Genomic DNA, 14,057 nt, shown 5'->3' with positions numbered 1-14,057 from the left:
GTAGGGACAGAGGTTCTCAACTGGACCTAGAAAGTACAAACTCTTAATCTGATAACTATTTGTTAAACATTAGCTTTATAACCAAAGAGTGCAGAACCTTTCTTCTCCCAGAAATGTTATTAGTAAGGAAGCTAAGGATGTCCTAAGTCTGCGAGCCCTTCCTGTGACGGGGCCACACCACCAGATCACAGGCTGTGCAGTACTGGTGCTGGTGAGGATCTCTGGTCTTCAACTTTTCTTCCCAATAACCATCCTTACTTTTCCTACTTTATCCTCAGGATAGGAGTTACTTGACTAATTTAGTTGCTACTAAGAAAAACTGCCTAATAAGCAGATTAATAAACAATGTCCCACTTTTGTTATAAAAGCACGAAAATATACTAGGTCCTCAAAATGTTAACAATTAACTCAGGCTAATCACCTGCAGTCACAATGTGGACACTTAGATGGCAGTGCTTTTAGTGTCTGCATGAATTACAAGTATACTTTTTAGAATAGATGAGCTTCTGAAATGTGAGTGGAAAATCCAATAATGAGAAGTTCAATGGGAGTTCCCTACTTTTAAAAAGGACTCATTCTAAGTTGCGATACTTTATAACTCTGTATTTGCACGATTATTTTCTGTATTCAGCCTGTCTCACTGGACTACACGTTCCAAGAGGGCAGGGACCGTGTCTGTTTTCTCACTACTGTATTCTCACTACTGTAAGCTGAGACCCTAGTAAACAGCCTGGAACATTAATAAATAACTGTTGGTGGACGCATGAATGGTTGGATGAACTAACTGATGGAAATAATCCAGGTGAGAAAACAGTAAGGCCTTAAAGTGAGGCAGTAGCAATGGGGATGGACAGAATGCAGATCTGAGTGATACTGAGGAAGCAGAACTGTACGACCTGGGGACTGACGAGTTCAGAGAGACAGACGGAGTCCAGGGTTGTTGGCTTGGGCGACTTGGAGGATGGTGTGTGCCATTCACTGAGCTGGGAGTACAAAACGAAGGGGAGAAAATCTGTGAACGGCTTGGATGGTTTAATTTTGGACACCAAGTCTAAGGGACCTGTGGGATAACCAACGTGTCCAGCATAGCCTACGTACACCTGGAGTACAGGATCTGCAATCCCAAAATTTGTGAGTCATCAGCTTACTGGTGGTTTGAACTATGGGGCAGGGTGGGTAAAATCGCTAGGGAGAGGAAGAACAGCAACTAGGACAGCACCCTGGGGAAACCTGATCTCTGGGGGTTGGGGGAGTAGCCTGCAGAGGAAACTGAGCAGTCAGAGAGGCAGCAATCCAGAAATGCAGCGTCATCACAAAAGCAGATCCAGGCGGAGAAGTGATGAGCAGTATTAAGTCAGAGATCACACAGATGGCAATGGGCTATTAGTTTAGCAACAGATAAGTGTGTGATAACCTTGATAAGAGCCAGTACAGTGGAGTGCTGGCATGAGAGAAAGTCATGAAAACCTAGTTATCCCTTAGTTTGTCTGTGAAGGTCAAAAAGAGTTAGGATGATACTAGAGAGGGACATAGGGTAGAAGGAAATTGTTATTAAACAATTTCTGACAATACCTGATGCTCTGTATTTAAAAGGGAAAAGGTACTTTTTTTTTTTAAGTAGTTAGGTTGGTAGAGCAGAGGACTGTAATGGAAGGTCCCAGGCATCCTTAGGTCGTTGGTTCGAATCCGGCTCGAAGGAACTTGCCTTTTGAGTCTTTTTTTCAACCCCACCTTCAAAAACATCCATCTCAGTCCTGTATATCCTCGACTGGCATCTATCTAAGACCCTCCGCATTGTGCAGCGAATCCGTTCTTTAATCATTATTCTCCGTAACCACGACTGCTATGCGCGACCAGACTTCAGCCCCATGGTGCGCACAGAGCCGGCGCCGCAGACAAGTCCGGAGCCCGAACCGGACAGGGCGCATCCTGGAGGATCCAGGATGATCCAGCTCCCTTTCCCAAGACAATATTCTAATTAGAATGATCTGGGTGTGGAAGTTCTTGCGGGGGCGGGCAGGGGAAGAAGGTATGCTCTTAAAGATAAAAAGGAATTGAGGGGGCTGGATCAGACAGAGGAGATTTTCTAGGGAATTTTATTTTGGGGTGAGCCCATTTACCAATGTCTGATGTGGACTATGGGACAGGACTGAAACCCAACTATCTTGGTCCGAAAGCATGGGATGAAATATAGATTTATCTAGTCTGCTTAGTTAGCTAAGGGACAATCCAGACCTTGAGAAAAAAGATTAATATCTTTGAGTCAAAATAGGAACAAAATTGGAAGTTTACAAGCTAAGGGAGGGAGGCAGGGTAGATGCAAAGGCTGTTCTTGCTTCCTGATACCTAGTGGGAGACAAAGACTCAGTTATTAGAGACAAGTCATATCCACTCACTGATGCTATGCCCAGACATCAAAGACAAACCAGAAAGGACAGGTTCTGAACTGGGGCTAGCCAAATTCAGATTGTAGAGGTCAGAAGCATCCTGCAGATGCCAGCACAGAACCCATGTCCACAGAAAAAAAGGAAGGATATTTTCCAGAATGATGCTTCATTGTAGTGTGCCTTGCTCATGAGAGGGCACAATCATCACTCTGTATTTTGAACTGAGAAAAACAAGTCTGGGCTGCTCAAGGTTTGTGCAAGTTCTCTGTTCTCATTTCCTGAAAGATGCACCTTTGGGGAACAATCTGATTACATTCTGAATATGGGGCTTATAAAGTATCTTCTTCGCTTTTGAATATATAGCCCTGGTGTTCATAGCACTGTTCATTCTAAATAATGAAAAATGTGTAGTTTCTATCAAGTCAGAATGGGAAAAATATAATACGGGACCTTCTCCTCACCACTCCCAGCTTTTGCAACCTCAGAGCACCACCGATTCATAGTCCCTTACTCCAGACAAGAAACAATACTAGTCTGAAATAAGAGTCTAGCGATGGAGATGGGGAAGGTCTTGATTATTCAGCAGGTGAGGGCTAAAGGAATGAAGTGCTGAAGAGGAGGCAGGTCTCTGATGTGGGTGAGTGAGTGGACGGCAGCCATCAAGAGAGAAATGAAAAGGAAGAGCAGTTTTTTTGGAAAGAGGAGTTTAGCTTTGGATGAATTGATCTGAGTAGATATAATAGACAATTATATCAATGAATATGAAGCTCTTAAGAAGAATGGTTACACAAGATAATAAAATCATAGGTAACAGTTTGAGTATTAAGCGCTAAGTAGATGGTCTCCAAATTAGGATGGTTTGACTTATTTTTCAACTTTTCAGTGGTGCCAAAGCGATATGCATTATAAATTACATGAGATATTCAATGCTTTATAATAAGATAGTCTTTGTGTTAGATGATTTTCCAACTGTAGGCTAATGTTAAGTGTTTTGAGCACATTTAAGGTAGGCTAGGCTAAGCTGTGATGTTTAGTAGATGTATTAAACCCATTTTTGACTTAGGATATTTTCAACTTATGATGGGTTTATCAGGATATAACCCCATTGTAAGTCAAGGAACATCTGCATTAAGTACTTCACCAGAACTTCCTTAATCTTCAGTCTTACAAGCCAGGTAACACTTACTTCATCTCCACTTAAGGAAAGAGGAAGCTTAACTTACGTGAAGTAGTTTGCCCACCATCACACCCCTAGTATGAAGCAGAGCCAGGATTCAGGCCAAGGAGGCTGACTACACAGAACAACACTCGTACCACATCATGAATGTGCAGGTGGCAATTAAGACCTCGAGAATGAATGTCAATGGAACAGATATAAAGTGAGATGAAAGCAGAACCACAGGGGGAAAACACTTACTAGGTAGACAGAGAAAGTGGAATCAGTGAAAGGGAAGCCAGGGTCTGTCATTCTTAGGCAAAGAGAAGAGTGGCCTTGAAAAACCAAGGCCACTGAATAAAGGAAAGGGGAAGCTAGGAAGCCCCTGGAGACACAGTGAGTACACCTAGCTCCTGGGCTTTGAGCGACTGTAGAACCTGGTCAGGTGGCTTACCTTCCTGCTCCTCCCTCCTGACTCTTGCTCTTCACGGCCTCAGGTTGATCCGAATTCCAAGAAACATGTTAGCACTCCACAGAAATAAAACCTGTCCTGAAAGGAGCGCTCCTCCTAGTGGAGAAGCGGAGGGTGGAGCAGGCAAGGAGGGTTAGTTGGGACAAAAGGAAAGACGGAACATGACCCAACCATCGGTAACCCGCTTTATTGCCCCTTGTTGTCCAGGCATGAATTAGTAGTGCTCCTTTTTTTGTTTCAACTTGGATAAATTACAGGGTCACCCTATCTACACATCAAGTGAGGAAGGGCACTCAGCTCAAGAGCGATTAAAGCAAATCTGACCTGAGAACTGATAGGAACAATACAGTATCTTTTGGAGCAATGGGCTTTTCTCACAAAAATAACTGGACGTAGCTGCCTTTAACAGATGCCACCGTGATAGGACAGCATAGTGCTGACTGGAGTCAGCCTATCTGGGTTCAAATCTCAGCTCCAGCACCTCCATTCTGAGCAACTTTTAATCTCTCTAAACCTCATTTTCTTGCTCTCTAGTACAATACTGACTCTTCTATTCCATAGCCTTGGAATGATTAAATGAAGCGCTTTCATGTAAAGTACTTAGAGAAGCTCTTAGGAGATGACCACCCCGTAAAATATTAAATGTGAGGAAATGCTAAAAGAACTGGTAAATAGTGGAGAGCGGGGGAATCCTAACCTTGAGCAGCTGTAACCTCTCTGTAATGGCTCACGCACCACCTGACTTGGACTCTTTGGTCTGCTTTGATTTAGGTAAATGTGTTTGTGGTGGGGATGATCAAGACCTTTGCAATTTTCTTTGTGGTTTTTCAAGAAGAATTTGAAAGCACCTCAGAGCAAACTGGTTGGATTGGATCCATCATGTCATCTCTTAGTATTGCAGCAGGTATGAAGCCAAAAATAAGTTTGGTGTCCAAGGAGAAGGACCACAAAGGGCAATTCCAAGAAGACTCATCTGTCATTCAAGACTGAAATGTTGCTAAAACTCAGGTTTTTTCATTAATATATAAAGCTGAGAAAAGGACCTGCAGTGTTTAGCCTTCACTTGACTTGGTAAAACTGGGAAATTTAAGAGTTCAAACAAAGGAAGTTGAAGAATCCAACTATTTAATTCCATATTCAAATTCTTCATGCCTGCTTTCTTTTGACAGTGCCTTAGCATAGGTTCTATGAGCCAGTCTCTCAACTGGGAAGTCCGACCATGAAGTTCTGATCTCATCATCTAAACATACACAAAGTAGAGAACCAATTCTTCTTCTTTTAGTTCTATTCAGAGCTACAGTGTGGAGGAGGAATAGATTAATCATCAAACTTTGTTCTAGTCATAGGTTACTAGATGCAATCTCATTTTGTGAGATGCAATTTCAATGCATTTTCAATAAGCTTCCCCTCCAAACCAACTTATTTACGATCCTCTTTTCCTTAAAAACAATAACAACTCTTCCAAAAAGCAAAATAGTGTGGGGCTGGGAATATTAAGAAACCCAATACAGACATCTTTTTGAATACGCAATACTCCAAAGTAGAGTTTTCCTTCAGATGCTCATTTAAATTCCACATCAGAAGATAAGGGATGCCGGAGCACACTCACCTAGTACTATACTTTCTTTCTTTTCCCAAGGTCCTCTGGTTGCCATTATCGCCGATACATATGGAGACAAAACTGTTTCCATTCTTGGAGCTTTTCTTATAAGTGGTGGATTTCTGATCAGCAGTCAGGCTACAAGCATTCCATTTCTTTGTGTGACAATAGGAGTTTTACCTGGTGAGTTCACTGTAAAAGTAAGACTTTAAAAGGGGAAACTAGGAACCTTCCCTCTTACTGTCCATGGGTTTTATTATTTCGATGCCTAGTTTTATTATTTCGGGTCCAGGAGAATACCTGGTCTGGTACTAAGGCAGTTCATGTAAGTGATTCCAACCTATTGTTTCTTTTTAGGTTTGGGTTCCGCTTTCTTGTACCAAGTAGCTGCGGTGTTAATTAGCAAATACTTCAAAAAACGATTAGCACTTTGTACAGCTATTGCCCGTTCAGGGATGGGACTGACATTCCTGTTAGCACCTTTTACAAAATTCCTGATAGACCAATATGACTGGACAGGTGAGTCATTCTGTTTCTGACCTATCAACTCTGCAAGACTTCATGTTTGCTTTTCTGTCTTTGATGAGTGAAAGTAGAAGACTTTTGAAGCCAGAGTAGAAATGAGCATGACTTCTAAAGGAAACATGCTCCTCTTCCTTAGAGAGTACATGGCAGCAGAGATCTTAAACTACTTGCAGGCTCTGCCAGCCACGTGAGCAGCTCGAGTTCACCACGGGGTTACTGTCCGAGGGGACAGAATACAGTGCATGGCTGGGAAACACCCTGTGAGGAAAGTGATACTACGGGGGAGACAAGCACTTCCCTTTCCCTCCTCTCCTTCTACCACCAAAGCTCTCTCTTTTCAAATTTTCCCTTTAAGAAAAAAATTTGCATTAAAAAAATCCCTCCTCCATCAGACTAAAATAGACAAGAAAAAAATGGGTAGAATGAGGACTATGTCCCTTAATACTTAATCTTTTACATGCTGTCAACTATGAATTTTCACAAATGAATGACAATCATTCTCTCCACAATTTCTTTGAGCCTGAGATAAAACATTTGGATTAAAATAATCAAATTCCTGGAAAAATATCACATGCACATATATATATGAATATATATAAGAACCTATTTCTATCTACAGAGCAGTTTTATTGAAACTTTCTTTTCCTAAGGAAAAAACTACCAGGAGCCTCATGGTGAAGAGGTCCAGCTGACAAATCCATAAGAGATAGCAAGAACCTACAGCTAATTCTTTCTCTAGAAGCACCAAACACAAGTCACCACTTTGGTCTGGCCATGCTGAAATTAAGCAACTACTCAGCTTTAAAGGCAAAACTGGCATGTCTTCTTTCATGAAAATTAAAAATGTCGAGACAAAAGGCTGTCCCCTCCTCAAAGACAGTGTCCAAATGATTCCTATCGTCAAATTCTATATTTCCTATACCTAAATCTATATCCTCACTTCAAGATACTTAAAATTCCCTATTTAAAACACAATGTAATTTTCTAGCATTTGAAATATCCCCTCCCACCTAAAGACCCTTATTCTTTTTTTACTTTAGCACAAATAACACTTCTCCTTCCATGCTATCTATTGTTTTTTGTTTTTGTTTATCTCCAAAGGACACCGTTTTCACAACGATACATCAGCACATACAGCTAACACTTAAGTCATCAGATTTAAATACTTTTAAATTCTGGGACAAAGGAAGTATTACACTATGACTATTTAGTGGCGGGGTTCATCTGAGCCTGAGAACACAGAGTATTGTGAAATGAGACAGGTAATTTTTAACAACTTTTCAATTTCTTTCTATTTAGGTGCCCTTATAATTCTTGGAGCTATCATACTGAATTTGGTACCTACTAGTATGCTCTTAAGACCCATCCATATCACAAGCAACAGCAATTCTGATATTAAAGATGAAGGTAGCAGTTTATCTGCAAGTGGTCCAGAGGCAGAGTGCGGGGCAGAAACATCACACTGCAACAAGCCACAGGAGTCTACCATCAGGGACTGTACTACACAGAAGCCTGGACAACCCAGTGCAAGTTTAACTGACTCACAAAATCAAAACAAAGAGTTCAACAACGGGCCAGACAGGAACAGATTGCTCCTAACAACTAATGAACAAAGTTTTGAGAAAAAGGCTGTTTTGTGCAGCTGTAAACAATATCTCTCTTTTATCTCTCTTTTCAAGAATCCTTTCTTCTGCATATTTACCTGGTCTTTACTCTTTAGTCGATTGGCATATTTGGTCACTAACCTTCACCTAGTAGCCATAGCCAAAACACTGGGAATTGACATGACGGACGCCTCCTACCTCGTTTCTATAGCTGGTAAGAAAGCCTACTTCAACCTCAAACGAACAAAAAGGTCTTAGTAATTTTTCAAATGTGTCTATCTGCATTTTTAAAAGCTGGTACTCAGTGGCAACAGCCACTCCAGGAAGCAAAAGAAATCCTAGGAAGATAGCATAGTGCAGGGGTTGAAAGGATTTGTTCTAGAGCTAGACTTCCCAGATTCAAGTTTTTGCTCTGTATTTCCTAGCTATACAAACTTGGGCAAATAACTTGCCTCTCTATCCCTCAATTTCCTCATCTATAACATAATACTAGTACCTATCCTCATAAGGTTATCGGGATTCAACAAGTAATACATGCAAAGTTTGAGATAGTACCTGGCCCATTCTAAGCATTTAATAATGTTCTATAAAAATCTGTAGCTAAGGATTTTTCCCCTTGAAGTAATATAACATAGATAAATATACCTCTTAAGGCTGGTCACTAACAGATTGGCTGATATTTAAAATAAATTAGTATACAAGTTAAAAATAAAAACGATCATTTTAGTTGAGTATAAAAATGTATGAAAACGAGATGCTTGATCCAGAACAGATTCTCAACTGACAAAAGAGGGATTCTAAAAAAAAAATGAAAAGGGATGAAATGGAATTGGTTCGCTCTAATTATCTGGAAATTCTCAGCATCCCAAACCCTTACAAAGGTTATTATGACCGCACCTGTTTCCAACTGTAAAGGTACTCAGCTTCAGTCAAATAAAGCTTGTGTATACATACACAACAAATACATAGCTAAACTGATTTTCACTAAAATGTCTGGTAGTATCAATTTAGATCAGATTAGAGCTATAAAATGGAACCAAAGAATATAACATAAAGACTCAATGTATATCCTAGGAAATAACTAAAAATATAGAAATGGTAGTATGCACTTTTTATTTCTTCGTGTGTGGAGCAATTTGTTTTATGTTTGAACCATAGAAAAAATTTGAAGTATAAAACAACTGTACCTGAAAATCTCTCAGAATTTAACTGCTACATTACCTTATAACAGGATAAAGGATATTTTGTTATTATGTGGTTCTTAGATTTTTATTCCAATTATACCACAGTTTCGATTTTCTAAATATGATCTATTTCTAAACTTCCTATATATTTTCAATTTAAGTATAATAACCTCTTGGAGGGCTCAATTATTAAAACCTCATGTACGATTTTAAGAAGAAGTTCCAACATCTACTTTTTTTCAATAAGACTATTATTTGTACTCCAATCATCCACCATGACTTCCCCAGGACACTGACCTAAAGGTCTACTAGTCTTTAAAAATCCTACTTCCTCACCTGCGGACTTGAGGAAGGCCTCCTGAGCCCAGGGGCCTCTGTAACCAGGGATTCCCAGTTCCATGGTATGAACTTTCCAAACACAAGAAAAAGCACCCGATGGGTCTTCTGCCCAACCCTGCAGGAGTCTTTCTGGTATTTTGTTAGGTGTGTTTGGAATACCTAAGTAATTGACAGAATCTACGGATAGACAAATGAAACCATTTTTTTCCTCATATGTCCTAGCCTCAAGATAAAGTCACATTACTTAGGAAAAGATGCCTTAGGCATTTACATTTTTCAACGGAGCTAGAAAATTGGAATTAGGATTTCATAAGACCTTTTCAAAATTGTTCCAGGTATCACTGAGTCAGTCAGTCAAATTATCTTTGGATGGATTGCTGATCGAAACTGGATCAGAAAGTATCATTACTACAAGTCTTACCTGATCGGCTGCTGCATCACTAACCTGTTTGCTCCTTTAGCCACCACATTTCCACTACTCATGACCTATACCATCTTCTCTGCCATTTTCTCTGGCGGTCACCTGGCACTGATAATGCCTGTACTGGTGAGTAGACACACTTATTAACATTGTTAAACCAGTTAGGACAAGCAAGTATTGAAAATAATCTCCCCCAAGCAGAACAGTGTTTTGTTATTAACTTTATAATTAAAAATATCATCCGTACGGCCTCAGAAACCCTGCAGCTATATCCCATCCAGTTATTCATCTCGCTTTGCGGGGAGGGATGATGAGAGGACTACCACATGCAACAGGAAAGAAACGAAAGCAAAAAAGGGACTGATAATATTTGGTTTTGCTTCTCAGTCTCCCAGAAGGTTAGGTTTTTGTTCACTTCTTTCCTCCAGCTTCAGAAATTTCTTTGGCTCCTTCTAAGATGCAATATTGAACAGTTCTCCCATGAGAAAAAGGAGCTCCTTGACCAGTGTGGCTTCTCTTGTTGAGAGTTCTGTTTGGGACATTGTTTTTTTTAAACTCTTCTCCATTTTTACCCCAAATTGACTTAGAGTCCTGTACCCAAATGGGATGGAAACACTTATACAAATACTTCTGGGCTCTTCTCAGAACCCCAGGGGTTCTTCTTGGAACTAGAGCTCCAATATGTTGGAACTGAATCCCTGGGAAAGTTCTGGCCTTGATATCAATTGTTAGCATAAATGCCACAGGATATCATATGAGGCTTAGGCAAAAGCCAAACTTTCTAAAGCTGAAATCAACTCTTTGTGTTATCTGATTTCTTACAAACCAATGGTTGGTACCCATGCCGATTCAAGAATACCACTATACCACTGTAGGCTCAGATTGTAAATACCATTTCCTAATAGAGAAGAGCAGTGAGGTTGGGGCGGGGGGGCGGGCGGGGTGGGGGCAGTTGGTGAAGTACCCCTGAACACCCAAGGCTAAAAAAGAAACAAACACCAATGTTCTTTACTGACAAAGTGAAAACACTGCCTGCCAAGTGAAAAACTTGTTCTCTGTTTGCCTCAGCTCTTTCACAATATCAGGGCAAAAGGTCATCCAAATTACCTCAGAAGTCAACTGTTCACAGCTTCAGATGACATAAACAGTATTTGTCCCTTTGTAGCTCTTACTGAATTTCATCTTCAATTTGGCTAACACTGAATTCTAATCTCTACAGGTTGATCTGTGTGAGGAGTCTGTAACACACAGGTTTTATGGACTCGCCTTTTTCTTTGCTGGTATAGCTATCCTTCCTGGACCACCTATAGCAGGTAAGAGCTTAGGCACATTCTGAGCAAATGAAAGAAAATGCTGATCCATGATTAATAGTAACATGTAATGACAATATCAGGTTAAAAGAAACTGATGATATCTCTGCTGCTCCTATACCAACTGTCACACTCCATCCCCAGTCCAGGAGAATCTGAGGGCTAATTCAACAGATGTGCGCTAAGCAGATTTTTATATCCTCTTCGGTGTCTTGGAGCAGGGATTGTATGTAAGTCTACTTGTCTGAGGAGACAATCCAGTTTCATCAGAGTCTTAAAAGACCTATGATGCTTAAAAAAGAAAAAAAAAAGAACCACTACCATCTTTTATCTAAACAGGAGTCACTTTTATAGAGCTTGAAAGCTGCGAGCCTGACCCCATTGCTCTTCAGATGTGCCATGTGGCTTTCCTGGGCTTCTCAACATCTCTTACTTTCAAAGAGGGATGCAGGCCCTTCATATTCTATCGTACCAAAGGTAGGAAGATACTTGGCTTATAGGCCAGGATCTCTGTGGAAAGGATATATGGTGAACATTAAATACAAGTAGAGCAGAATTGTGGGGAACCCTGATTACTTAAGTTAGCTTTAAGACTGAAGTGTTGTTTTACACTATTTACCTAACTGGACATTTTATGCTTGCTGAACATTTAATCCGAGGCTATTAAAAGACAGACTACTCACATAGAAATATTTCTAGGGAACAGATTAAACGTCAGAATCTTTCACACTATAGTAGTCAATGCATCTGAGTGTACAAATTACTACAGCATTTCCCATCCCCCACAGAAAGGGATTCTACCTAAAACTTACTCTTGTCGCCTGTAGTCCCAAAGTGAGACAGAAAAAGAATCTGACCTTGCCTATCATTTTCTTTAAAAACTAGGTTTGTACCTCTATATAGACTTAAGACTTAGAAAAGGCAAATATCAAAAGAAAAAGTATAAAAACCTAATAACAAAGATTATTGCTAGAAGGGAAAAAATGCGCCACTCTCTGAGGTTTAGTTTACGTGTACCTATTCTAAAGGAAATATTTATACAAATATGCAACCAACTCCTTATTTGTATGTATGAACGCATCTCTTCTCATGTTGCCTAACCTGGCCTACACTTCATACTTGGAGAGCAGTCTAGAATTTTAAAGTCAAGCCAGAATTGTTATATAGAAACCAGTAAAAAGAGACCAAACACCAGAGGTGCCTAGTCAGTGAGACACAGAAAAGAACTCAAATACAGTTTGCTGATGCATTTTTCCAGTCTTAATCCTTCTTCAACTGGCTGTCCAACGACACTCTAGAACTCTTCAAGTCTATTAAGCCAAAAGTATAGGAGGTAACAAATACCAGTGCACAGAATATCTTATTCAAAGGATAAAGGCAAGAAACAAAACTATAACATGTTTAGAGATTGTATGTTCTATTTTTTCGTATACATCTTAAAATAAAATAGTCAAAGAGTTTAGCAAATGAAAAGACAAGGCCAAGTTTTGTGAGGCCCAATACCTGAAAGGGAAAAGCTGTCCATGAGTGTGGGTCTTGAAATTAATTTGTTGGGCCATAATCTTTTTATTTTATTTTTTAATGAAAAAGGATAGACTACAACAGAGCAGATTAGAAAACAGAGTGCATCATTTTATTGTGAAACTTTTATTTCACACATACATATCTATGTAATATAAATATGTGATATAAAGTACATTTCTTACTGTGAGTCGAAAAATTTTTACATACTTTGAATTACCCAAAGTCCACAATACGCTGGCACTTTATGTGAGAATAAAGAGTGCTCGTGATAGAATTTTTACCTGCTAATTCTGAGAATATTATTTAGGTAATAATAAATTTTATTTAAGGTCTACAAAAAAGTCAAAGGAAGTGATAAGGCTATTGCTGAAAGCTTATGTATAGATTTTTAGTCTGGGAGTTGCTCACAGTATCTTAAACAAGATTATGATAATTAATATATAATTCAGTTAAATTTCCTTCTCTGCACTCTATACCATGATCTCTCACTGACTGCAATGCTGTGCTGAGCACTCTGTTGAGGCATTTGGCGTGTAAGCTCTTGCTCCTGTAAGTCATTCCTCCGTTTAATGACGAAGAGGATTTTACAAAGGCCATTAGATCTGTTCCTAACTTGACTCTAGCAGCAACTACCAAAGAACTTCAAAAACGCTGATAAACAGATTCACTTAGTTCTCTACAGGAATGGGCAGTTACATGACTGTCTTTAGCTTTCAATCAAAAGGCTTACTGGTTATAAAATATTATATCCTCAACCAAACATATCTTCAAAACCGTATGAGATTCTTATTTTTTACTTACCTGTTGGATCTGCTATTACTAAACTGCAAAAGTTGAAATTCCTATAAAAGATTACAGGCATTTAAAATTCGCAATCTAGCAAACAGTAAAACTTTTCAAAGTAATCCTCAGTCAAAACACTAGTTAAAAATGGTAACATCGATTACATGAACAGTATTTTTCTCCTTCCTGCATGGAAATGAAAAAGAAAAACAAGTTAGTTCTATACAGCATTATTTTAATAAAACAAGGAAAAGGAAAAAAAGCATAGGAAAGCCATAGGAATCATAACTGAGTTTTTTTAAAACTACTCTTTCTTTTAAAAAATGTAAATAGAGCATATGCACAGAAAATTTATATATATATATATAACTTTTGAAACCAAGACTGTGATTTAAAATAATATAGTAGCAACAAAATTCTTTATCAGATCTTTGCTGAAAGTGACAGGAACTGAAACGGATAAAAGTTAAAAATTACCCCCCACGCCAACACATACCTCCTCCACAAGCTACCACTCTGCCTACTCTGTCCCACAGTCCCTCCTATTCCTTTCCAACACTCAGGGACAAATTCAATTTTAGTTAATAATATGGCCTGCTTCAGACTAGGTCACAGTTTTAGGGTTGCTCTAGGTTTCCTGACCCAGGGTGGTAAGTAGACCTAAGTACAGGCCAAATGTCATTGCTCACCAAAACCCAACTGCTATTTTTTGTTGGTAGATGGCATCCAGATCTACACTCTGGCACTAAGAT

General features: G+C 39.4%; 1 protein-coding gene across 1 annotated transcript in view; it reads left to right on the top strand.

Annotated features, from left to right (window-relative positions):
* Nucleotides 1-14,057, top strand: part of SLC16A4 (solute carrier family 16 member 4) — a 29,739-nt gene that overhangs the window by 6,886 nt on the left and 8,796 nt on the right. The window contains exons 2-7 of the mRNA XM_025052284.1: nucleotides 4,787-4,919; nucleotides 5,616-5,798; nucleotides 5,973-6,134; nucleotides 7,440-7,958; nucleotides 9,603-9,814; nucleotides 10,908-11,001. Of these exons, the coding sequence (XP_024908052.1) occupies nucleotides 4,787-4,919; nucleotides 5,616-5,798; nucleotides 5,973-6,134; nucleotides 7,440-7,958; nucleotides 9,603-9,814; nucleotides 10,908-11,001 (1,303 nt within the window). The remainder of the gene's footprint in view (nucleotides 1-4,786; nucleotides 4,920-5,615; nucleotides 5,799-5,972; nucleotides 6,135-7,439; nucleotides 7,959-9,602; nucleotides 9,815-10,907; nucleotides 11,002-14,057) is intronic.

The sequence above is a fragment of the Pteropus alecto genome, unplaced genomic scaffold, assembly GCF_000325575.1.
Source record: "Pteropus alecto unplaced genomic scaffold, ASM32557v1 scaffold106, whole genome shotgun sequence".
Taxonomy (NCBI): domain Eukaryota; kingdom Metazoa; phylum Chordata; class Mammalia; order Chiroptera; family Pteropodidae; genus Pteropus; species Pteropus alecto.
The sequence above is the reverse complement of the archived record's forward strand: the minus strand, read 5'-3'. Positions and strand labels throughout refer to the sequence as shown.